Below are 19,402 nucleotides of genomic sequence, written 5' to 3' on the forward strand. Positions count from 1 at the left end.
GTACTTCCATCTGTGTGATAATCAGGTCTCATGTGTGTCTACTGGAGATGGAGGTTTATGAGGGCCAGCAACCCATGATCTGTGGGTGTCCAGTCTGGTGGCTGCGAAAGGCACCTCAATTGAGACTAGAAAAAAAATGCAGGAAAGGTCTCCTGTGTTGATGATCATCAAAGTATCCTTGATTGAGAATCCATGGCCATTGAGGGACCCATCGAGATGGGTCTTCAAACACATGGAGAGAAAGGGCCAGGGATGGAGAAGAACAGAATCACAGAATCTTAAGAGTTGGAAGGGACCTTGAAAGATCATCCAGTCCACCCCTTCCTGCCAAAGCAGGACCTAGAGTAGGTCACACAGGAACTGGCCCAGGCAAGGGCCAAAGAAGTCCAAATTTGCTGCAGTCACATCAAGCTGGGGTTGTTTGGGGCATTTGGGTAAAACAGACCTGTGCCACTCATGCACGTGCTGCTGCCTCCCATCCTAATTCCTCCTCTAGTCCCTTTCCCCTTCCCAGTGCAAGTGATACTGGGATGCCTCCCCCACTAAAAAAAATCAACCTCACAGAGACACAAGACACTGCACAGATCATGAGAAAACGAAAGAAATGCCAAGGCAGTTTATTTACAACCATTGTGTACAAAAAGAAAAGGACAGCTCGTGCCACAGCCAGAACAGTCCCCTCCATCTCCTTTGCCTGCTGCCATCTCCCCTGCTCCCCTCCCCAGGCTGGTCTCCCTGAGGTCTGAGTGAGCATTTTGTGGCACAGGTAAAGAGACACAGTTCCCTCCAGACATGAATCAGAGCTTGGAAAGCCTTTTCCTGGCCACAGTGGAGACCAAACCCTCTGTTAGCATCAGGGTTGGAGGCTGATGAGGTGCCAAGGGCATCGTGGCACTTGGACCACTGCCTGCTGGCAGCTGGGGGAGGAGGGCATCACCGGGGGGATTGCACAAGAGCTCTCACAAAGCATCTCCCGGGCTGGTCATCAGGTGTTGAGGGGTCTCAAACTGGCCTTCCTCCTACTCTGGGGTCACTGCAAGACGCCCTCAGTATCCCCTGTCGTCGTTGTCTTCTTCTGCTGTCCGTTGAGGCATTTCCATCCCACCTCTGGCTCTCCAGCCTACGCTCCCTCAGCTCCTTTTTCCCTCTTTGATTTTCCCCGTCTCTCCCATCATAGTTTCCACAGCCTTGCCGTGTTTTTCTCTCCATGAGGGTGATTTCCCTTCTCAAATAACCATCTGAGCTGACATCTCTAAAAGCCCATGGCTCTCCAGCTGCACTACAGCAGAAAAGGAGATTTCATCCAAGAGTTCCCAACAAAGATAATTCTCATGAGGTTCTCACAAAAAAAAAAGAAAAAAAAAGAAAAGAAAAAGGAAAAAAGGCAGCTCTTTGGGAAATCAGGAGGAAGTTTTTCAATTTCACCCTTAAAAAGGATCATCAGTATCCCCCACAGCCAGATAAAGCCTTTGGAGCGAGTAAGCCTCACTCTCTGACCACTTCCAATGGGGCAATCTCCTCTACCCCTTCCCCAAAATGGTTCTGCAAGGTCTGTGGGCAAATAACATCCTCTCCAGGCAAGAGGTGGGAAAAAGGGAGGGACGAACACCCAAGAGATGCTGCTGCTGCCCATCGATGAGATGGATGGAGGAGAAGAAAAGAAGCCAGAGGAATGCTCGCTTGCCCACCCTGCCTGAGCAGCACCAAATGAAAGTCACACACGACGCACATTTCCCCCTCCCCAGTATCCCTCCCCACCTGCTTTGTGTCCCTGTCACCCCCCCACACCACCACCACCACCACCTCGGTTTTAACCTGGAGGGGCCACCTCCGCCTCCTTGCCACCCCTCGTCTGTCTCCTCTGGACCTGGTTGACCAAGGAGGTGGGCATCCCAAAGCCGACACCCTCCCGCCCACCCTCCCTTCCTTTTCTCTTCCCTCCCCACCCTCCCTGAAACAAATAGGATGGCTTCACTTGGTCAACTCGTTACATTCACGAACAAAGAAAAGCAGAGGAACGTCCACCCTTCCACCATCAGGCCTTCCGCTTGCAGCGGCCTCTGCCACCTCCCCCGGAGCTGTCAGTCCAACCATCGCCTCTTTACCTGGAGGCTTCTTCCTTGAGCTCCTTGTTTTTCCTCACTTCTTCCGCATGTTTGTCCTGTGGGAGGGAGCGGGGAGGGGGTAGGAGGGAAGGAAGGTGAGGAGGGACACACTCGTTAGCTGGACGGACATCGAGGTCCCCAAGGGCAGCGGCTTCGGAGGGGTTCGAAGGCACGAGGGCGTTCGTGAGGTTCATCCCCCGAGGGACACCAACTGATGGGGTCAACAGCATCCTCTCCTTCCCTGGGGTGTGTTTTTAAGGACTGTGGAGGCACTCGGGGACAGACTGTCCTCGCCCTCTAGCTAGGAGGTAGACGTCAACCAGCCGGGATGGACCGGGAGCCCCAAGGATGCTGGGGTTAGCTTGGATTGTCCTTCATTATCTTGTGCTCTCTGCCTCTGACTCAAGGCTAGCTGAGGCGTTTGGAGAAGGGCACTGGGCGAGCTCCTTGCAGAAAGGATGTTTTGGAGGGAGCTGGAGGTGGTGAGGGTGGGGCCTTCCGTGCTGAGGTTGGGAACAGACCTGCTTCAGGGAGAGAGAAGAGGTCTGCACAGGCTGGCAGGGTGGAAGCGTCTCCTAGCACAGCAGCACGGACCCCTCCAGCTCCGTTGGGGAGCTGATGGCTCCGCGGCCTCTGAGGAAGGGGCCAGGGGAAGATCTGCCACCCGGGAGGGAGGAAAATTGCAAGAGGTGGCTGAAGAACAGCACGGTGGGACATAGGGAAAGTAAAGGTTTTGTGTGGCTGTGGCCAGGATACGGGTCCCACCTCTGTGTCCACCAGCTGTTTGTGAGCCTGCAAACACATGAGGCTCAGTGGCTCCCCAAGCAGGACCCTCCCACCCTGTTCCTGCGTGATGGGAAGGGAAGAGAAGGCCCTCCCCTGTAGTGGTGTCCCCAGGGGATAACGGCACCCCAAGAGCCATGCAGGGTGCCCAAGTGTCCTGTGACGCCCTCCTGCACCGCTGTCCCAACATGTCCCCTGACCCCACCTCCTCACTGGGCCCTCACCTTCTCCTGCAAGCGCTCCAGCATGGCCGCTAAATGAGCCTCACGGTTCTCCTTGTTGGACTCCATCTTCTGCGCCAGCTTCTCCTTGGCCATTTTGATGAAGTTGTTGTTCTCCTCGATGGCCTTCTGGATGACCTCCCGCTCATGCTCCCGCTTCTCTGCCAGATGCTTCAGCAGCTCAGCCTCTTGGTACTGTGTGGGTAAAGAGGACATGGTGCCCATGGAGACCACAGAGCCAAAAGAAGAACTTCTGAAGAACTTGTTCCCTGAGAGGGTTGTCAGCCCCTGTCCCAGGCTGCCCAGGGAGCTGGTGGAGTCCCCATCCCTGGAGCTATTGCAATGCCGTATAGCTGAGGTGCTGAGGGTTAGTGGTGGGCTTGGCACTGTGAGGGGAGGGGGTGGACTTGATCTTAAAGATCTTTTCCAACCAAAATGATAAACTCACTGCCACAGAATTGCAGAATGATGTGCGCTGGAAGAGACCTCTACAGATCATCTAGTCCAACCCCCCTGCTAAAGCAAGTCCTCTGAGGTTAAAGTTGCACATCCTTCCTTACAGGAAGGCACTAAACCTACCTTCCTCCTCTCCTCTGCTGCCTCCAGCTTCTTCTGGATCTCCTCCAGGGAGGGGTCACGGCGCCGGGGCAGGGAGGCATTGAATTCGGGGATGCCATCAAAGGAGGGGGGCTTCAGGATGACCTCGAAGGACTGGCCTGAGGTGCGCTTGTTGAGCTCGATGACTTCCATGTCGGAGATAACACACCAGGTGAGGTCTACCGTGTCTGCTGGGAGAGGGGCATGAGGCTGAGCGCTGGCACGGGGTGCATCCCATCTCTTCTGGCAAACCATTTTGGAGTCCCACACCTGCAACATCCCCAAGGAGCCCCTGCCTTCCCTAATCTCCACGGGTTTCACCCAAATCCCCACACACAGCCCTGTGATTCAGCCCCAATGCCATGGGTTGTGGTTGGGACTCCAAGATACTCATCAAGGGGGCTGAGCTGGGCATATTTGGCCAAGCTGAGGGGCCTGGGTAGCTGCTGAAGGGAGTAGGACAGGGTTCAGTCCTTCTTCAGGGACTGGAAATGGGACCATGAAGCCCCTTTCCAGCTGCCCTCCCAGATAGCCAGGAGGAACCCCCCAAGGCTGAACATGCCCCTTCATCACCACTGCTACCTCTGAGGTGAGGCCGAACCACCCAGCACCATCTGCCTAAAAATCCCAAGCCCACAACTGAAGCTTCATGCTGTGGGGAGGACCCTGACCCAGCTCCTACTTCCAGCCAGTGCCCACAGTGAGCCACCTCTCTCAGTTTGGGGATGATGCTGCTCATGCCAAGGGAGGGTCTGCAGCCACCCACATTCACACGCCTCTTGACCATGGGCGGGCAGCGGGGTCTTACCTTCATACGTGTATGTCGTCTTGTTCAAGGGGTCTGAGAGGAAACAGGAGCAAAACAGGGAGACGAGAGGCAGCTCCTTCATCTTCTCTTTGTAAGCTGGGAAGAGAAGGTGGGGTTGGAGTCAGAGAGATAGAGGGTCCTGCCAGGGGCTACCAAATGCCAGAGAACATAGTGACTGGCACCACAGGGATGTTGTAAGCATCCCAGTGCAGGGGGTAGCCTGGAGCAGTTTGGATGGGGCCCTGTTCAAATTAGGGGTGCCCCAGCATGGGGGAGGTGGCAGGGTTGGGTGGTTGAAGGAAGGTAAGCCATACCAGCCAGAGTCATGGTGTGGAGATCCTTGGGTAGCTACAGCAAGAATGTTCCTGGAGAAGGAAAGAGACAGGATGAGTGTGGGGTGTGCCAGGGGCTGGGGAAACTGGAGTGGTATGAGGGGGATGCTGGTGTGATGGGCACATGGATATGATGGGCACAAACTGATGTGATGGACATACACTGATGTGATGGGTACGTGCCATTGGGATGGGATCAGACTTGATGTGATGGGCACAAACCAGCAAGATGCAATGAGCACATGCTGTTGTGATAGGAGCAGACTGGTGTGATGGGCACAAACCAGTGAGGTGCAATAGGTACATGCTGTTGTGATAGGTGCAGACTGGTGTGATGGACACAAACCAGTGAGGTGCAATAGGTACATGCTGTTGTGATTGGACCAGACTGGTGTGATGGGCACAGACTGGTGTGTTGTAAGGGGTATGTTGTGTTGGGGTGGAAACATACTGGTGTGACATGATGGATATGTGGTGTCAGGATCAGACCATACTGGTGTGATGGGCACAAACTGGTGTGATGTGAGGAGTATACGGCATTGGGATGGACATTGGTGCGATGTGACAGGTATATGCCACAATGATGGGCAGAGATTGCTGTGATGGGCACAAACTGGTGTGATGGGAACTTGGTGTTGGGATGGGACCAGACTGGTGTGACAGGCACAAGCTGGTGTGGTGGGCATTCATGTGTGGCATACTGTGCAGAAGCTGGGGAGGTGGGACAGGCACACACATGGTATGATGGGATGGGCAGACACTGGTGTGGTGTGATGGGCACAAATTGGTGTGGTATGATGGGATGGACAGACACTGGTGTGGTGTGAGGGGCACAAACTGGAGTGGCTTGATGGGATGGGCAGATACTGGTGTGCTGTGATAGGCACAGACTGGTACGACAGCAACAGCCTGGCACACACACATGTGTGCCTGGAACACACAGCCATCCTCACTCTGGGCTGCACAACCCACACGTGTGTCCACACACAACCCCTCCCAAACACGCATCATCCCTTTGCACGGCCTCTGCCACGACCCGAACCCATCCCCTCTGCAACCCTCACTCATGTCTAGAGACTGTCTGGGACCTCCTCCCCAGGGGTCCCAGGGGTCTTGGTGGCTGTGGCTCAAGCGTGGGGGCATCTCCAGGACCTCCCCCATCGCCATCCCCAGGGTGCAGAACCCCAGGGTGAGCTCAGGACCTGACGTGGAACAGTGCCACGCCGAGACTCGTTAAAACCCAGGGCCATCCGCCTTTCCCAGAGTTTCTGGGGGACACAACCAGGGTGTTGATGGCATCAGAGGGGTTTCCTGGTGGAAACCCCCTTCCCAGGCTGTGCCAAAGCAGGGGCTGGGTTTGATTTTTGGAATTAATTGGGAAAAAAATAACCCTTCTTTGACACCTAAATCCTGACAGCCCCCCAAGGAAGGGGCAGTAGTCATTGTGGGGGCATTCCTGGACCATCAGGGCACTGCCAGCTCCAGCAGCCACAACACACCCTAATCCAGCTTGACCTGGGGGAGTCCTGAGAAATCCCAGCTCCTCCTCCCCCCATCCTGCTGGATCACACCAGGAACTTCCCCACAGCTGCCAGAGGCTGATGGAGGCAAAGGAATGAGGACAACATTTGAGAACACCTTCCCTGGAGGTGCTCCCCCTTTTTTTAGGTGACCCTTGAAGCCAGAGCTGGTCTGGCTTGGCGGTTTCCCAAGGGTGTATACCCCTCTCTCTCCCTCCCTACCACTGGTAAGCAGTTCTTGCCAAGCAGGGTGGGGATTCTCTGATAGCTAATGAGGCTGTGCTGGAGCTCTGACATGCCAGGAGGCAGCTGAAAGCATTTGCCTTGATCTTGCCTCCACAAATTCTCCTTTTTGGATGCATTTCATCATAAAGAAACCTTTCCTCCAGGCATCCATGCCCTGTCTGGGGGATAAAATACATCCATCAGACCCAAAATGGGGAGGAAGATGCCTGGTAGCTGGGAGGGATGCAAGAGGTGGGCTGCCAGCCCCCCTCCTCCTCCTCGCTGGATGAAGATGCCGTTGGAGGTTTTTGGGGACTGCTCCAAGAGGGAATCCCCACCCCCCTGCTGAGCTCCCTGCCCGTTCCCCAGCGCCGGGGCACCCCCAACACGCACCCCCGGCCCGAGGGGAGCGGGATGCGGTTGTGAGCCTGACGCTGCTGTTCCCCCGCACACTGAATGTCCCCCTCTGGACTGAAAACTCGCCCCAACCCTCAGCACAGAGAGGTTGCGGGAAGGATCCCGCTCCCGGCGAGATGCACATGGCGGGTCTGTTTCCCACCCCCATCTCCACTGTCCCTCCCCTCTGAGACAGTGCGGACCCTCCCATTTTCCATCCCCTTCCTTGGAAAAAGCCCCCCGGGGAGGAGACGGAGGAGCTGAGGGGGCTCCCCGCTCTGTTCCTCAAGCTCGCTAAGCGATGGACGCAACGGCAGGATGGCAGCCGCCCCCTCCCTGCCTCCACCTCGCTGTTTCTCCCCCTCTCTACAATAAATATGTCACCTCCACCAGTATCTTGCCCTCATCAATAATTCAGGCTGGTCTTGCCCTCCAGGGAAGGGGAGAGGGCACATTTTGGCATTTTGGAGGTGGGAGTGGTGTCCGGGTGAGGCAACTCACTCCCCTCCTTGGGGTCCCGAGGATGCTGAGGGGCTCCTCCGGCAGATGCTAAGGTGATGCGAGGGGAAGGATACTGAGCCCCATCTCTGCACTCCCCTCGCACCGTAGCAGGGTAGGATGGGGGGCGGGGGGCACTCCCAGACCCTCCTCTCATTCCTGCGGTCGGGGTACATGGAACACACCCGGCCAGGGAGGCGGAGGGGTGAGTATTGTCCAAAAACAACGGGGTCATAGGGGTGGCGGGGGGGGGGGAGGGGGAATCTCTCTAAAAAAGAGGGGAGGAGGTCGCGGTGGTGGTCGCAGAGAGGAAGATGCTGGAGGGATGGGGACAAAGAGGGATGCCACGACATTCAGGGACTCCTTGGAAAAAAAAATCATCTCCCTCCTCCCTAAAAAAACCAAAAATCCCAACTTTTCAACCCTTCGCTTTCCAGAAAAAAAACCCACTTCACCCCACCAGATCAAAGCCCCCACCCCAGCAAACATCCTCCCCTACCCTGCCACTCACCCCTCCGCCGGCGCTTGGGCTGCTCCTCCGCGTGCGCCCGAGCTCATTTAACACGGGCGCGGGGGTCTGCGCGGAGCATCCCAGCGGCGGGGGAGGTGCGGGGGGAGAACGGCCGCCTCCCCCCCACCCGCCCCCATGACATCACCTCTGCGAGCAGCGATTGGAGCAGCCGAACGGCCTCTTCGGATTGGCCCCGCGGCCGTCCGAACCGGGCACCAGCCCGGTGACGTCACGCAGAGATGCTATTTTCGGGTTGGACCTGGGATTAAAAAAGAGGAGAATAAAAAGGAGAAACAATTTGGAAAAAAAAAAAAAACCACTAAAAGAGGGGGAAAAAATGAAGCGGGGTGGGGGAGGCGAAGTTGGGGTGCATGGGGATGGATTCGGTCTGAAAAAGGGGGTTTTCAGAGGGTTCAGGGGGAAATGTGATGGGTGGAAGGGGCTGAGCACGTGGCAGACGAGATCAGGCTCTGCTGAGGAGTGACAAAGTGAGAAAGAAGAGGAGCCCGAGGGCTGAGCAGGGACATCTCCCGTGGGGATGAACCATCCCACTCCTTTCTCACTCCACGGCTGCAGGGAGTCCTCTCCACACCGGGGTAGCAGTGGGCTGTCCTCTCCATCTCCACCCCTCCCAGGCTGCCAAAAGCCTGGTGTGACCCATTGCCAGCCCTGAAGGCACTTGAGGACTCATTAGCCTCCCAAAAACCTTGGAGAGGCCGAGATCCAGATCTCCAACCTACTTTGGTGCGATGCTGGGAGAGTGGAGGTCTCCGGGGAGTCCCCAGAGAGGGAGGTCACCCCTTCAGGGCTGTGTACTTCCTATAATTTGACTCTCCTTCCCCCAAATCTGCTTCACCCTGACCTGTTTCTCACTGGCGGCCGTGTCTGATGGTGATCACAAGCCCAACACCTCTGGGGAATTGTGTAGGTATCTTTAGGCACCATCTTCCATTATGCAACCCTTCCTTCCCTTGGGAATACATAGGGTACCTTTGTAAAGCCCACAGCCTCAGGATGTGGGGTGACCCAGCTGAAAATGGAGGGTAACACTGCACGGGTGACACCGTGGCCCACGGATGTGGCATCCGTGACATGTCCCGCTGAAACCCAACGGTCTCCTCTGAAGGTATCCTCCAGTGCTCAGGTGAGGAGTGAGACCCACACCTGGAGCTTCCCCCATCTCAGGAGGGTTTGGGTGCCTCGGCAAGTGTGGGTGCTGCAGGTAGGGTGCTGAGGAGCTGCAGAAGGAACAGCCCTGAGACAGAGGGGCCAAGGGGAGGAAAGAGTCAAGAAGCAGAAGCCAACTGGGTGACAAAGAGCCATTGTGGGAACCCACATGGCAGTGGGACAGTCCTGCCTGTGGCTGGCACTGGGCTCTGTGACACCCCATGGCAGAAGGCAGGGGTGCAGGGGGCTCTGCTCAAGAGCTCCTTTGAGATTCCCATGGTCCAGGCTCAGGGCACAACCCCTCCTCATCACCCCACATTGATGGCCACAGCTGCCTGTGGCTGGAGATGTAGGAGCCCTGAATGGGGGGGTTGTCAAATCTGGGGGTCACATCACCTCCTTGTCCACCACTTCCACAAGACCAGCATTTGAGGGGAGGTAGAACTTGGTTTCTGCTCCAAGAGACCCTTAAATAAGGTCCTGGGGACTCTTGGTGGCCATAATCTTTAAAGGCTGTCACCCTTCACCCCACAAAGCTTCCTGACTATTTCTACTGCTGGGAACTGGTTTGATTTTTTTTTTTTTCAGTAGCATGTGCTGAGTGAAACTGAGACACAGAAAAAGGGAGACCAAAGAAATTTGGGTCTACCCAGGGTGGTGGGGACTGTAGGCTGCCCCGGGCCATCCCTTTCCCATCCCCACCAAACCCTCCCTGGGTTCAGCCCAGCATGAGACCCTCTCCAGCAGAGGAGGTGGCTGGAGGAAAGGTTGGCAAAGCTTCAATATTCTCAGATCCTTCATCAGGAAGAGCCACAGGTTTGGATTTTCTTTATCCCAGGATTGCTGGTCTTGGGAAGAGCCGGAGGAATAGATCGCGAGTAGATCCCGGCGATCCGTGCCAGGCTATAGGCTCAGCCCCATCTCGCCCTCCCCCGCCCAGCGCCGGGCACTCGGGTGCAGGATCCGTTCCCAGACCCCTGCGTCCTCCCCGGGGGCTGTGACACATCGGGAAACCTCCTTTTGGGGAGAGGCGGGGGTCCTCAGTTGTCCCCCGCCCCTCCGGGATGCGCTGGTACCCGGGGCGAGGAGGGGTTGGGAGGGGGCGGGCAGGGAAAAGGTGGTGTCCGCCCTCGGATTGGGCAGAAATTACATCATCGCCGAGCTCCGAGCCAATGGGAGAGCCGCCTGCTTCTCCGAAATATCGCCTGTACGTTTGGGGGGGGGGTGGGGGGGGAAGCTGCCGGGGGGATGGAGAGGGGGATTGTCTGATTGCGTCGTGGGGAGGGGGGCTTCATCGCAGCAACCTCACCCCCTCCCGGTTGGATTCCAAACCCCTTTGCCCACTTGGATAGCGGGGAGCCCCAATAGCCCCACCCCTCACTCACTCACCCTCCAGCCACTCGTGGACCAGCGATGCCCACCCAGCCCCGGATGGAGATGGGGATCCCAGGCACCAACGCCGGCTGGAGAGCAGCCCATTGCTCCCTTCCTCAGGCGTGAGCAGCCGAAAATGATGCTAAAATAATACTGATCATTAGTGAGACCCTTTTAATTGCTGCAAGGAGGATGATTTGAGCTCAGAAAAGGTCCTGCAAGTACCCAGCATATCCCGGGAGGGCTGTCAGGGGTCAAGGAAGGATGCAGTGGCTGCAGAGGAGGACACCAACTGTCCGCCCTGTGCCACGGTTTTCTCTAAATTTGTCCTCCAATGTTCTATGTATCAGCACTGGGCCCTGGTGAGGCCACAGCTCAGTGTTGGGCCCCTCACTGCCAGAGGGACACTGAGGGGCCGCAGCGTGTCCAGAGCCGGGCAGCGGAGCTGGGGAAGGGGCTGGAGCACAAGTGTGCTGGGGAGGGGCTGAGGGCCCTGGGGGTGTTCAGCCTGGACAGGAGGAGCCTGAGGGGAGACATCATCACTCTCTGCAACTACCTCAAAGAGAGTTGTAGTAAGGTGGGGATCAGTCTCTTCTCTCCAACAATGAATGACAGGACAAGAGAAAATGGTCTGAAGTTGCCCCAGGGGAGGTTTAGGCTGGACAATTTCTTCATCAAAGGGTTGTCAGCCCCTGTCCCAGGCTACCCAGGGAGGTGGTGGAGTCCCCATCCCTGGAGCTATTGCAAAGCCGTGTAGCTGAGGTGCTGAGGGACATGGGTGAGTGGTGGGCTGTGGCAGTGCTGAGGGAATGTTTGGACCTGAGGATGTGAAAGGTCTTTTCCAACCTCAATAACTCTGTGATTCTATGTGTGAGCAAACACTCAAACCCAGGGACACAGCACCCAGTGCTGCAGGTTGGCTGCTGTCTTCTGGTTCAGTTCCAGAGCAGACATCTATGTCAACGGGACCACCAGCTTTGCTGCCTTGGTTTCCACTTAAAGCCACTGCTCTGCCTCTGTGCAAATGGAATTCTGGCCTTGATGATCTTAAAGGTCTTTTCCAACAGTAATGATTCTGTGATTCTATGAAATTAAGCTCAGGGGAAGGAGCAGGTATCATTTCTTATACTAAAAAAAAAAAAAGGTAGAGTCTTAGGGCAACAACCAGTTAATTAATTAATATCATCTCCTGCTAATATCCTTTTCACCAAATGATTCAGAAAAAGAGTAAGAATGTTTCCATTTTGTCCTTCTGGAGTGGTGGCCCATTTCACCCTTTATGGCTGTTTTTACACCTGGTATCTGCTCTGGCACTCAAAACACCAGAGAGAAACTCTCCCTTCAGACCCAACAAAGTGAAACAACCCATCCTCTTCTAGCTCTAACAGCTCCGAGAGCTTCACCACCTTTTAATCATTCCCAGATAATACCCGAATTGCCTACAGGATGACCAAATTTCCTGGAAGTAACAGTTTTTCTGGGGGTGATGGGCAGCATTGTGGTGTGGTGCAGGGAGGCAAATGGCATGGTCATGACAATCCTTTCCTTTCCTTTCCTTTCCTTTCCTTTCCTTTCCTTTCCTTTCCTTTCCTTTCCTTTCCTTTCCTTTCCTTTCCTTTCCTTTCCTTTCCTTTCCTTTCCTTTCCTTTCTTTCCTTTCCTTTCCTTTCCTTTCCTTTCCTTTCCTTTCCTTTCCTTTCCTTTCCTTTCCTTTCCTTTCCTTTCCTTTCCTTTCCTTTCCTTTCCTTTCCTTTCCTTTCCTTTCCTTCCCTTCCCTTCCCTTCCCTTCCCTTCCCTTCCCTTCCCTTCCCTTCCCTTCCCTTCCCTTCCCTTCCCTTCCCTCCTCTCCTTGTATCCAGGGGATGCTCAGTTGGAGACAGATAACGTCAGCTGCTGTAAGGGAGGCGTAGGGCCCTAGGGTTGCCCCCGCATAGCTACCTCCCACATCTCCCTTTTGTTTTTTCGGTCTCCAGCTCTTGTTCCTAAGGAGCACGCTATGCAAATGGGAAGAAACCATGGAAACCAACCATTAATATCAGCATCCTGCCGGAGACATTGTTGAGCCTGGCAGTAAGGGCAGCACAGGCAGCACAGGCCACAAGGCACTCCCCTTTCCCCCAGAGATTCACGTTTAAACCCCAAGGGCTCACCAGGATGCAGGAAAAAGGCTTTTTTCTCCCAGGACATCACCTTCAAGGAGGTACTCATTTATGTTTTTTCTTGTAGAAGGGACACACATGCTCCTGCCTGTGTCCAGCCAATCCCAGCCCCAAGGCAAAGGCCACCATACCCTGTTTCACTCACAAAAGGACACCTGGAGCCCTGCAAGCTGCAGCACTGGTATAAGCTTGGAAAAGCCCTCAGATGGTTTAAATTCATATTTCCATCCCCCTGGGCCAGGAGATAACACTCTCCCTGAAGCTTTCCCAGCTTTGATCCATGACAAGAGATGGGGTGTAAAAGGACCTGGGAGTGTCAATTAATGGCAAACTAAACATGAGGCAGCAGCGTGCCCAGGTGAGCAAGGAGGCCAGTGGCACCCTGGCTTGTATCAGCAGTGGTGTGGCAGCAGGCCCAGGGCAGTGGCCGTCCCCTGTGCTGGGCCCTGGTGAGGCCGCAGCTCGAGTGCTGTGCTCAGTGTTGGGCCCCTCACTGCCAGAGGGACACTGAGGGGCCGCAGCGTGTCCAGAGCCGGGCAGCGGAGCTGGGGAAGGGGCTGGAGCACAAGTGTGCTGGGGAGGGGCTGAGGGCCCTGGCGGTGTTCAGCCTGGACAACAGGAGCCTCAGGGGAGACATGAGCACTCTCTGCAACTCCCTGTGACTGGAGGTTGTAGTGAGGTGGGGGTTGGCCTCTTCTCCCCAGAAATGAATGACAGGACAAGAGGAAATGGCCTCAAGTTGCCCCAGGGGAGGTTTAGATTGGAGCTGAGGAAGAACTTTTTCCCTGAGAGGGCTGTCAGCCCCTGTCCCAGGCTGCCCAGGGAGGTGGTGGAGTCCCCATCCCTGGAGCTATTGCAAAGCCGTGTAGCTGAGGTGCTGAGGGACATGGGTTAGCGGTGGGCTTGGCAGGGTGAGGGGAGCGGTTGGACTCAAGGATCTTCAAGGTCTTTTCCAACCCAAACGATTCCATGACTGTATGATTTGGGCACAGAGAGGTGCAGAGCCACATCAGAAAAGCACAGTTTTTATTAGTGTTTAAAAAAAAACCCAAAAACAAACCAGGCAGTATGTTCTTTTTTTCCCTTTTGTTTGTTTTTTCCTGAGGAAAGCTGCAAAAGCATCTGGAGAACCTAAAATGCAAGTGGAGGCAGCGGTAGGAGTTGGTGTTGCCCACTAAACTGGGACATCCTCGTGGACACGGACACGGAGGGGGCAGATGCGCAGCGGCTCGGGCAGCACCCCCACGGGTGTCCCCCCCACGTAGAAGTAAGGGCAGACAGCATCGCCAAACTTCTCGTGGAAGGTGTAGATGTGGCTCTTGCGGTCGGCGTCGTAGAAGGAGAGCTCTCCTTCGTCACAGTCCAGCTCCACTCGGATCCGTTTCAGGTCGCCCAGGGCCGCCTCTGAATGAGCCGAGTTGGAGGCCCGGCACATCTCGCTGTCCTTCCCGGGAAGCCGGTAGATGTACCAGAAACCAGAGCGAGCATCGTGGTGGAAGGTCCAGTGGGTGCCATTGCGTGGTCGGGCGACACCCACTCGCCAGTTCAGGATACCACCCAGGTCCACCTCCCAGGTGTGGAAGCCCTTGGAGAAGCTGCACGAGCCCAAGATGCAGGGGGCCGAGGTGAAGCGCTCGGGATTCTCCACCAGCAGCTTGTAGCCCGTGTTGGTGACACTGGAGAGGTCATCAGACACCGAGAGCCAGCCTGCTGCTGAGTTGGGGTCGAAGCTGAAGGGGACTGTGGTGGGGACATGTGTGTTAGAAGCCTGGCTTGCTGCAGGGATGAGCTTATGGGAGGACCACAGCCCTGTAGGTATCCATCCATCTAACCATCCATCCATCTACCCATCCATCCATCCATCTGCCCATCCATCCATCTATCCGCCTATCCATCCATCCATCATCCATCCATCCATCATCCATCCATTCATCCATCATCCATCCATCCATCCATCCTTTCCTAACCCCACACAAAGGCTCCTTTAGCCCTGGGACAATCTTTTTTCAAGGGGACCCAGCTCCTCACCTACGGTGATGATGTCTAGCATCTTCTTCCACACGTTGTACTGCAGTGAGCCCAAGTATTTTGAGACATCGAGGAGCATCCCTGAGGCCACAGCCTCTGGCTTCTCGGCTGTGCAGGCAATCCTGGGGAAAGGCAGAGGATGGAGACAGGTCAGGAATGGAGGAAGGGGCAAAACTGGGTCTCATAGTATTCTGTGTTTTGGTAAGGGCTTTCTCACCAGCACCCTACATCTCTTCCTTCACGTTGGGAAGGTCACAGCATCAAAGCCCCCCAACACCAGTGACTCAATGCTTCCATCAAGACCTGCAATATTGCTTTGTTTCTGCATGTGTGTTCACCCTGTCCTGCCCAGAGGCACCCAGGGGTGCTGTCTGGCCTTGGAGACCCCCAGCACCTTCTTCTGCTGGAGCACCCAGACCTGGAGGGAACTCGTGTATGGCACAGAAACCTCACTCTGCAGCCAGGCAGGATGACAGGACAAGAGAAAACGGCCTTAAGTTGCCCCAGGGGAGGTTTAGATTGGAGCTGAGGAAGACCTTTTTCCCTGAGAGGGTTGTCAGCCCCTGTCCCAGGCTGCCCAGGGAGCTGGTGGAGTCCCCACCCCTGGAGCTATTGCAAAGTCGTGTAGCTGAGGTGCTGAGGGACATGGGTCAGTGGTGGGATTGGCACTGTGAGGGGAGAGGTTGGACTCGAGGATCTTCAAGATCTTCTTCAACCAAAATTATTCTAGGATTCTAAGAAACCCCATCCAGCCCCAGGGAGGGGATGTGGGAGCTCAGCCACCCCAAGCACCCTGTGCCACCAGGAGAGACAAGGACTGGGACTTACCTGCGCTTACGGTTCTTGTGGCTCTGAAAGAGAGAGACACAGGCATCAGACGCCCATTCGTAAGCAAAACACCCAAAGGATCACCCCTCAGTGCATGGGATAGTATCCTGGCAGGGCTTTACCATGAGGAAGGTATAGTCATCCTCTTTGAGGTCCCTCTGGAGCTGCCGGGCTTCGTTGAGCAGGGCTCGGCTCTCCTCCGCCAGCTGCTTCATCTTGCCCTCGATGAGGTTGTGCTTGTGCCGTGTCTCCTCCTGCAGCTGAGCCAGCAGTGCCTTCTCCTCACTCTGCAGGAACTTGTGCAGCTTCTCAAACTCCTTCCTGATCTGCTCCTCCAGCCGCATCGCTTCGACCTGCCCCACGTGGGAATGTCACCACCTCCCTTCACAGCACTCCTGACTTCCCTGGGAGTCCCACATCCTCCCCATAAAATGCTCCTCCTGAGCCCTCTGACCAGTTACAGCACTCAGGGACTCACTGGGACCACACTGCTCTCCCAAAATCAATGTCCCAGCTGCTGCTGCAACATCCCAGCCCCATCACCTGGCCTTCATTTCTCCATCCAAGTCCTCCCACCTTCCCTCTAGCATTGCTCTCCTCACTCAGGGGTGGAGAAGCCCAGTATGGGTGCAGCACTCCAGCCCAAACTCAGCTGCATTCCTACCCAGGGCATGTGCACACATGTGTCAGGATCAGACCCACTGCCTCCCTGCCGAGGAGCAACCACGCACCAGGTTGTGTTTGGAGATGGACTCGTAGGAGCGATGCACAGCCCCGAAATCCTTCGCCTTTTCCCGCAGGGATGTCTCCATGTTCTTCAGCTTGGCCTGCAGGGAGGAGATGCCTTCAAGCCCTTTGCAAGCCTATGCCCAGGGTTTCCAAGGCAGAAATACAAGAGCCCCAAACCCAGAAGGACGAATCATGGAATCACAGAATCATTTTGGTTGGAAAAGACCTTGAAGATCCTCAATTCCAACCCCTCCCCTCACCCTGCCAAGCCCACCACTGACCCATGTCCCTCAGCACCTCAGCTACACGGCTTTGCAATAGCTCCAGGGATGGGGACTCCACCACCCCCCTGGGCAGCCTGGGACAGGGGCTGACACCCTCTCAGGGAAAATGTTCTTCCTCGACTTCAATCTAAGCCCACCCTGGTGCAACTTGAGGCCATTTCCTCTTTTACTGTCTTTCTCATCTTTTTCCCGTCTTTTCTGTCCAGTTAGAAGAGACTGACCCTCACCCCACCCTCAACTTTCAGGGAGTTGTAGAGAGTGATGTCTCCCCTCAGGCTCCTGTTCTCCAGGCTCAACACTCCCAGGGCCCTCAGCCCCTCCCCTGAAGACTTGTGCTCCAGATGCTTTACCAGCTTCGGTGCTGAAGTTAAGCAGGATTCTTCCTCAATCCACCCTTTCCCCTCCTGCAGCCGAGGTCTCTGGGGTGCAAACACGCTGCTCTAAGCAGCGAGGCAGAGCAGCTCTGCTCCGTGGGGAATCCTCCCCCTTGTTTTTATGCCCTGCTCCTGACACACTGTCAAGTCCCCGCCTGCCCCACTGCTGCAGGCAGGCACTGCCCTGCTCCCAGGGAGGCTCAGTGCTGCAGGCAGCCTGCCAAGCCTTGCAAAACCACAGCCCTGAGGCCTCCCCGCCACATTTGAAATCTGGCTCATCTCCCATGGGCTGAGTCAGGGCAGCAGTTGGGAACATGGCTGGTCCTGGCACGATGCCTGGCTGCCTGCCAGAGCCCTCCTCACTCCTCCTCCTCCTCCTCCTCCTCCTCGCTTCATGTCCACGGGGCTCCCTCCCCATCCCGCGTCTGTCCTCGGGTGGCGGAATTGTGCAACCCCCATCCCAAACACACTCCCAACCCCCATCCCAAGCAGCCTCCCAACCCCAAGGCGTTGCTGCAATAGGCAGCGTGGCTGCAGCCAGCCCAGCCCAGTGCAGGAAGAAGGAGCCAAGGAAATGCTAGGCCAGGGCCAAACCCTTCTCCTCTTTCCTGCAAAGCCATGGGCCGTGCCCTGGGGGCACAGTGTGGCAGTGGGTCACTATTTGAGGCAGGGAGAGCGTGGGGCAGCAGCGTGGCAGGGACACTCCCGTGGGGACTCACTCCCAGCGTGGCTGCTTCACCTTTCATCGCAGCCCACTGGCAGGCACAGCCCTGAGCCTAAGCCATGCGCTGGCAAGTCGGTGCCAGGGTGTGTGCAGGCCACATCCCTCCAGATGCCAAGATGCCTCTCCACACCACCCGCGCCCTCGCCCTTCCTGGAGCAACCCCTCACCCTGAAATCAGCCGCCGTCTCCTGCACCGGTCGCATCTTGTGCCCTTCGTGCTGCTTGGAGCTCTGGCAGATGAAGCACGTCAGCTCCTTGTCCTCCAGACAGAAGAGTTTGGCTTCTTCGTGATGCAGGGGGCAGAGGGCAGCCGCCCGCTCTCGCCGCTGCCCCTCCTCCTTGATGATCATCTCCACCAGGTTGTTGAGCGTGTGGTTGACGCGAAGGTCGTCGAAGGAGGAGGTCTCTTTGCAGACGGGGCACACGTGGTGCCGGTGCTCCCAGGAACGGCTCACGCAGCCTTTGCAGAAGTTGTGGCCGCAGCAAAGCGTCACGGCTTCTCGGAAAGGCTCGTAACAGATGGGGCACAGCAGTTCCTCCTTGAAAGTGGCCGTGGAGGATGAGGCCAAAGGCACCGAGCCGCTGGTCGAGGGGTCGGGTCCTTTCTCCATGCTGTTGGGCAGAGAGGGGATGGGGGAATGGAGGCTGGAGCGGGGTTTTCTGAGAGCCCCGGCTGGAAAAACAGCCCGGTTCCTGATGCAATCTGTTTCCTGCCTGTGACTCACCCGCAGCTCCCTCCCCGGGCAGGCATCGCCTGAGTGACACCAGCCTGGGCCACTGCCGGCCGTCCCGGGCGGGATACGACCGCTCCGCGTGGAAGGGACTGGGGTGGCCGGATCCCGCGCGGGTCTGGTCCTGGTGCCCGCCTCCCACCCCCGCAGTCTTCCCCCGTGCTCCGACCTAGAACCCACTCCCCGTGGTCTGCCTCGGTATCCAGACCCTCACCTCCGGGCTACTCCGGTGCTCAGACCGGGACCCACAGGTCCAGGGAAGCGCCGGTGCCCAAGCCCCCACCCTCGGGGCACTCCCCGCCCTGTCCCCACCCTCACTCCCGGTGCTTTTCCCCGGTGGCCAGTCCCTCACCCCCGGGGCTACTCGGTTCCTGGACCCATACGCCTATCCCCGGCGCAGCTCCGGTGCCCCCTTACCCAGACTCCCTCCCCTGAGGCGGCTTCGGAGCTCAGACGTCCATTCCCGGGCTCTCCCCCGATCCCCTGACCCGCACCCCCGGGGCTGCTCCGGTGCCCTGACGGCGACTCCCACTCCCAAGGCTGCCCCGACCACAGCCCACGGGACAGCCCTGGTGCCCGGACCCCGGTGCCGGTGCCGGGGGGAGTGCTCAGCGCCGTGCCCCGGTGGGGCTGGGGGGAGCAGGGGATGTCCTACCTTGCCGAGGGCGAGCGGCAGCGCTTGCAGCGGTCCCTTCGCCGCGACGCGCGGGACGGAGCCCGAGCTGACGCCAACAGCATCGCCGAGCCGGGACGCGTCCGGTGCTGGCGGCGGACAGAGCAGCCGGGAGGGCGGAGCGGGGCGGGCCGGGGGCCGAGCTGCAGCCGCGGGGGAGGGCCCTGGCTCTGGACCGGCCCCACTGACCCGCTCTGCCGGGCCCTCCTTGTCCGCCGCGCCCCTCGATTTCAGCCCTTCTGTTGCTGCAGAGCATCTTCACCGTTCCAAATCCCCCCCATCCCTCGCTCGTCCCGTTTAGGAGGATGGTGGATTACGACTCTCCTGATACTCCCT

At 57.0% G+C, this 19,402-nt stretch overlaps 2 protein-coding genes across 4 annotated transcripts; both read right to left on the minus strand.

The window, feature by feature from the left end:
* Positions 1-1,970: 1,970 nt before the first annotated feature.
* On the minus strand, positions 1,971-8,063 carry STMN4 (stathmin 4). 3 transcript variants are annotated; one of them, XM_061989846.1, is made up of 6 exons: positions 7,997-8,063; positions 4,829-4,879; positions 4,515-4,610; positions 3,689-3,894; positions 3,113-3,304; positions 1,971-2,161 (listed from the first exon to the last, which is right to left on the minus strand). In XM_061989846.1, exons 2-6 carry the CDS (start codon positions 4,839-4,841, stop codon positions 2,102-2,104), a joined length of 567 nt encoding a protein of 188 aa, XP_061845830.1. In that variant the 5' UTR covers positions 4,842-4,879; positions 7,997-8,063; the 3' UTR covers positions 1,971-2,101. The 3 variants fall into 3 exon arrangements, with proteins under 3 accessions (XP_061845830.1, XP_061845829.1, XP_061845831.1); XM_061989845.1 differs by having other exon boundaries at positions 3,689-3,897; XM_061989847.1 differs by lacking the exon at positions 4,829-4,879 and having other exon boundaries at positions 3,689-3,897; positions 7,997-8,028.
* A 5,641-nt stretch (positions 8,064-13,704) lies between these two features.
* Positions 13,705-19,150, minus strand: TRIM35 (tripartite motif containing 35). Its single transcript, XM_061989829.1, has 7 exons — positions 19,049-19,150; positions 17,830-18,274; positions 16,283-16,378; positions 15,674-15,904; positions 15,552-15,574; positions 14,724-14,845; positions 13,705-14,435 (listed from the first exon to the last, which is right to left on the minus strand). Exons 1-7 carry the CDS (start codon positions 19,129-19,131, stop codon positions 13,870-13,872), a joined length of 1,566 nt encoding a protein of 521 aa, XP_061845813.1. The 5' UTR covers positions 19,132-19,150; the 3' UTR covers positions 13,705-13,869.
* Between the last annotated feature and the right edge of the window lie 252 nt (positions 19,151-19,402).

The sequence above is a fragment of the Colius striatus genome, chromosome 2 (genome assembly GCF_028858725.1).
Source record: "Colius striatus isolate bColStr4 chromosome 2, bColStr4.1.hap1, whole genome shotgun sequence".
NCBI classification, from domain to species: Eukaryota; Metazoa; Chordata; class Aves; order Coliiformes; family Coliidae; genus Colius; species Colius striatus.